The sequence below is a fragment of the Solanum stenotomum genome, chromosome 3, assembly GCF_019186545.1.
Source record: "Solanum stenotomum isolate F172 chromosome 3, ASM1918654v1, whole genome shotgun sequence".
Lineage (NCBI taxonomy): Eukaryota > Viridiplantae > Streptophyta > Magnoliopsida > Solanales > Solanaceae > Solanum > Solanum stenotomum.
Window position 1 is genome coordinate 33,045,893 of NC_064284.1, and position 5,828 is coordinate 33,051,720.

At 42.1% G+C, this 5,828-nt stretch overlaps 1 protein-coding gene across 1 annotated transcript; it reads left to right on the top strand.

Moving 5' to 3' along the window:
- Positions 1-4,954: 4,954 nt before the first annotated feature.
- On the top strand, positions 4,955-5,578 carry LOC125858883 (uncharacterized). The gene is made up of 2 exons (XM_049538664.1): positions 4,955-5,155; positions 5,267-5,578. The coding sequence occupies exons 1-2, from the start codon at positions 4,955-4,957 to the stop codon at positions 5,576-5,578; spliced, it is 513 nt and encodes a 170-aa protein (XP_049394621.1).
- The last annotated feature ends 250 nt before the right edge of the window (positions 5,579-5,828 follow it).

The following is a 5,828-nucleotide window of genomic DNA, read 5'->3' on the forward strand; positions in this document are numbered from 1 at the left end:
TCCCTTTGCCTGGGGATGCTGCTTTTTGTTTTGTGCGAGCAGGTACAGGCAGGGACTCTAATCGACCCACCGGCTAGGATTCAGGTTCAGCAGTGAATTGGTAAGCTCCATCTTATCCTGGGGCTATCAGAGGATGTTTACTTTTGTTATACAGTTTGAGAATAGTCGGGGCCTTGTCCCGACAGTGCTTATGTCACTCATAGAGGCTATTGTGGACACAATATTCTGGGTTTTCTTTTTGTATGTTTTAACCTCCAGCCAATAGTCATGGCATGTATATTTATGTGTGTGTAAGTAGGTATGTTTTCGGTTGTGTCCTCGTCGGTTAGATAGTACATCTTTATTTAATTTTTTTTGGTTCGTCTACCATTGTTTGTATGGTTATTCTCTTTCAGGTCATGACCTCTGGGTCCAAGCTTCACCTTTTAGAGGTTGTGCTGCCCAATATTTTTTCCTCATAAGTTTGGTTTAGCTAGTATGTTTCAGTGGGTAACTCGATGTATTAGGGTATCGAGTGCCAATTACGCCCCCTATTTCGGGGCGTGATAAACTTGGTATCAGAGCAGGTCGTATCCCGGGGGATCAACAAGCCGTGTCTAGTAGAGTCTTGTTTATGGGTGTGTTGTGCACCACACTTATAATCAAGAGGCTACAGGGCATTTAGGAATGGTTACATTTCATTAAACTGATAGATCGTGCTATAGTGCAAAAGTATAAAAACATTTGAAATCTAAGTCGTGCTTTATGTTTCTTATCTAACAGGCTACACTCGCTCGAGATATGGTAGATCGAGAGATAGGTATGCATCCAAAGGAAGGTACTAGTCGTTCCCCACCAGGTCAAAGAGATAGAATTCCCTCTGAGGCACAAGGTGGATCTCCAGTACCCCTAGTACCAGCCTACCCGGCACATATTGAATCCTGAGGAGATGCAGTACCCCCAGCCTCACCAGTTCCATTGGTACATGAGGAAGCTACGGACACGGGACCTCCAGTACCTATTGTTTCTCCACCAGAGATCTATGGGGAGCAGGGGATGAGAGAGGCAGTTCAGTTGCTGACTAGGATGGTTTCTATTCATGAGCAACAACTGCAGTCAGGAGTACATAATCAGAGAGACTACTCACAAAGTTTGAAGGTACGAGAGTTTCTTCATTTGGCCCCTCCGTTATTTACAGGATCTAGTCTTACTGAGGATCCCAAAGACTTTATAGACCATATATATAGAGTATTGAGGGTGATGCATGCCTCTGTCACAAAGGCTGTGGAGTTGGCTTCTTTTCAGCTACGTGATGTAGCCATCCTTTTTTATGAGGCATGGGGGAGATCTAGAGGACATGATGCTCTGCCAGGAGAGTGGGAGGACTTCTCTGAGGCCTTCTTTGCCCACTATTTGCCACGGGAAGTTTGAGAGGCTCGTCTTGACCAGTTTATCAATCTGAAGCAAGGAACCATGAGTGTGAGGGATTATAGCCACAAGTTTAATTATTTGGCAAGATATGCACCAGATATTGTATGTACCATGAGAGCCAGAGTTCATCATTATGTTGATGATTTGGCAGATCATTTGATCAGAGATTGTAGGGTAGCATCCCTATCAGATGATGCAGATATTTCCCACATACAGGCTTTCGCTCAGACTACAGAGGACCTTTCTAAACGGATTTGTGATACTCGGAGAGATAGGGAGAAGAGTAAGAGGGCCCGTACTATGGAGTCTTATAGGGAGCCACATGGTGATTTTAGGCCCCCTTTCCATCGATATCCACCTCGGCCAACGGGTAGTGTCTCACCATATGTGCAGGGACCGCGGTTTGATCATTATAGTCAATCAGGACCAGGTCAGAACTCAGGCCAGCCTGAAGGTCGTCGACAGGATCATTCCGTACAGGTAAGACATCCCACTCCTTATTGTACACAGTGTGGTAAGCCGCACACTGGGCAGTGTAGATAGGGTTCAGGTGTATGTTATCACTGTGGGTAGACAGGACATTTTATTAGTCGATGTCGAGGTTGAGCAGAGGTGATCTAGCTCAGCCTTTAGGATCCACAACAACATCTTCACCCTCAGTCCGTGCCCCACGACCAGGACCACAATCTACTCAGGGTCATGGTAGAGGGAGAGGTGAAAGAGATATAGGTTCGAGCGGTGGTCAAAATCGCTTTTATGCACTCACATGATGACAGGATTTAGAGGCATCCCCTGATGTTGTTATAGGTATATTGACGATATCTTCTCAAGCTGTTTACGCATTGATAGACCCTGGCTCTACATTTTCATATATTACTCCATTTATTGCTAGTAAGATTGACATGAAATCTGAGTTGTTGCCACAACCAGTTGAGGTGTCTACACCGGTTGGCGATTTTATTTTAGTTAGTTGTGTCTATTGGGGTTGTACCATATTAATTAATTATCGTCCAATCTTCGCTAATTTAGTTGAGTTGATTATGCTAGATTTTGGTTGGTAGCTTGCTATGCTAATATTAATTGTCGTGCAAAGATAGTCCAATTTTACTTTCCAAGTGAGCCAGTCCTTGAGTGGAAGGGTAATGCAGCCACACCTAAGGGTAAGTTTATTTCATACCTTAGGGCTCAGAAGTTGATTGATAAAGGTTGTATATACCATATGGTTTATGTACAGGATATTGATAAGGAGCACATGACTCTTCAGTCAATTCCTATCGTGAATGAATTTCCAATGGTATTCCCTGATGATCTTCCAGGAATTCCCCCGGAAAGGGAAATTAACTTCGCTATAGGGTTTCTTCCTGATACGCAACCTATATCGATTCCTCCCTATAGAATGGCACCTGCAGAACTAAGAGAATTGAAGGAACAACTGAAGGACTTGCTCGAAAAAGGCTTTATCAGGCCAAGTACTTCCCCAGAGGGTGCCCAGTGCTCTTTGTTCGAAAGAAAGATGAATCCTTCCGGATGTGTATTGACTATAGACAACTAAATAAAGTCACTATAAAGAATAAATATCCTCTTCCATGCATTGATGACTTATTCGATCAGTTACAAGGTGCCAAATGTTTTTCCAAGATTGACTTGCGGTCTGGTTACCATTAGTTGCGAGTCAGGGAAGTTGATATCCCAAAAACAGCATTTAGGACGAGGTATGGCCATTTTGAGTTCCTTGTCATGTCTTTCGGGCTTACAAATGCCCCAGCAGCCTTTATGGATCTTATGAATCGGGTCTTCAAACCATTCTTGGATGAATTTGTGATTGTGTTTATTGATGATATTCGTATATATTCACGATCGGAAGAAGAGCATGTAGACCACTTGCGAGCTGTAATGCAGACTCTCCAAGATTGCAGGTTATATGCTAAATTCTCTAAATGTGATTTTTGTCTTACCTCGCTTTTCTTGGTCATGTTATTACAAGTGAGGGTATTAAGGTTTATGGACAAAATATTGAAGCAATGATGACTTGGCCAAGGCCCTTGAATTCGATGGAGGTTCGCAGCTTTTTAGGCTTGGCGGGGTATTACTGAAGGTTTGTGGAGGGATTCTCTTATTTTCTACACCACTGATAAAATTGACACATAAGGCAATGAAGTTTTAGTGGACCGAGGCATGCGAGCAGAGCTTTCATGAACTAAAAAAAGGCTTACCATTGCACCTATCCTAACTCTTCCAGATGGTAATGAGGGCTATGTTGTTTATTGTGATACCTCAAGAATTGGCCTAGGTTGTGCTCTTATGCAGCCTGGTAAGGTTATTGCATACGCCTTTAGACAGCTGCGGAAGCATGAGCAGAATTATCCTACACACTATCTTGAGTTGGTTGTAGTTGTCTTTGCCCTAAAAATTTGACAACATTATCTGTACGGGGTTCATATAGATGTGTTCACCGATCACTAGAGCCTACAGTATTTGCTTAAGCAGAGGGAGTTGAACCTACGACAAAAGAGATGGCTAGAATTATTAAAAGACTATGATGTTGACATTTTATATCATCCCGGCAAAGCTAATGTTGTTGTTGATGCGCTCAGCCAGAATTCCATGGGTAGTCTAAGTCGTGTTGAAGCTGATAAGGCTGGAATTATAAAAGACATATGACAACTAGTTAATTAGCAAGTACATGTGGTAGATGCAGGAGGCGGAGGTGTTGTCGTTAAGAATATAGCAGAATCTTCCTTTGTGACTGAAGTGAAAAGGTAGCAACATGAAGATCCTGAGCTTAGGAAATTGAGGGAAAAGATTCCACAGCAGCATCACCCCGTATTTGAGCTAACTGGAGATGGAGTTCTTAGATACCAGGGTCGCTTATGTGTACCGGCAGATGGCAAGCTCCGTACAAGTATTCTTTCAGAGGCCTATTATTCTAGATATGTATCTCACCCTGGAGCGACGAAGATGTATCAGGACCTTCAACATATCTATTGGTGGAACGACATGAAAAATGATATTGTGGAGATAGTAGCTGAATGTCCCAACTGTCAACAAGTTAAAGCAGAGCATCAGAGGCCTGGAGGCCTTACCCAGTATATTGAGCGTCCATTATGGAAATGGGATAAGATAAATATGGACTTCATCACTGGTTTGCCTCGCACTCCACGAAGGTTTGATTCTATCTGGGTTTATCGATAGGCTGACAAAATCTGCTGATTTCTTGCCAGTTAGGACGACATTTTCAGCTGAAGATTATGCTAGGCTTTACATCCAGGAGATTGTTCGCCTTCACGGAGTTCCATTATCTATTATCTCAGATCGAGGAGCTCAATTTATAGCACATTTTTGGAGATCATCTCAGAAAGGTCTAGGCACTCAGGTAAATCTTAGTACCATTTTTCATCCACAAACTGATGGACAGGCAGAACGTACTATTCAGACGGTTGAGGATATGTTACGTGCTTCTGTGTTGGATTTTAAAGGAAGTTGGGATCAACATCTACCTCTTATGGAGTTCGCTTATAATAATAGCATTCAAGCTAGTATTTAGATGGCCCCTTACGAAGCATTATACGGGAGAAAGTGTAGGTCCCCAATCAGTTGGTTTGAGCTCGGGGAAGCAGATTTTCTAGGTCCCAATCTAGTTCAACAAGCGATTGAAAAGGTTAAGCTTATTATAGATTGGCTTCATACAGTACAATGTCGACAGAAATCTTATGCAGATGTTCGCCGACGGAACTTAGAGTTTGAGGTAAAAGATTGGGTTTTCCTGAAAGTATCGCCTATGAAGGGAATCATGTGATTCGGAAAGAAAGGGAAGCTCAGTCCTTAATACGTTGGACCGTATAAGATTATTCGGAAGATTGGTAGAGTGGCATACGAGCTTGATTTGCCTTCAGAATTGGAAGCAGTTTATCCTATATTTCATGTTTCTATGTTGCGGAAGTGCATTGGAGATCCTTCACGTATTATGCCCATTGAAAATATTTGTATCGCTGAGGATTTATCTTATTCAGAGGTACCAATAGCGATTTTAGACCGGCAAGTAAGAAAGTTTCGAAATAAAGATACAGCTTCTGTGAAAGTGTTATGGAGAAATAACAACGTCGAGGAAATGACTTGGGAAGCAGAAGAGGAAATGAGGAATGAGTACCCCCAACTGTTTACGACTTAAGGTGAGTCACATTTCGGTTATTGGCAATTATTTCTTCACAGCGACTTAGTTGGATTTTAAGTAGCTTGGATGTGAAATTTATATGTCTTCTTACGAGATAGCTATGCAAAGCTTAGTAGTTAAAAGTTTAAGAATTTGACTTCAGGTTTGCAACTGTAAAAAATATAGACTCGCAAATATAGTACTGTGAGAAAAAAAGAAAATACAACCAAGGAATTATCTACATACATTCGCGAGCGAATGTTCATAA

What these genes read in the sequence shown, in the direction of transcription:
- LOC125858883 (XM_049538664.1), top strand. Translation starts at nt 4,955, where the DNA reads ATGGCCCCTTACGAAGCATTATACGGGAGAAAGTGTAGGTCCCCAATC. An exon ending in GACGGAACTTAGAGTTTGAG is followed by an intron (nt 5,156 to 5,266) that starts GTAAAAGATTGG and finishes ATTATTCGGAAG; the next exon opens with ATTGGTAGAGTGGCATACGA.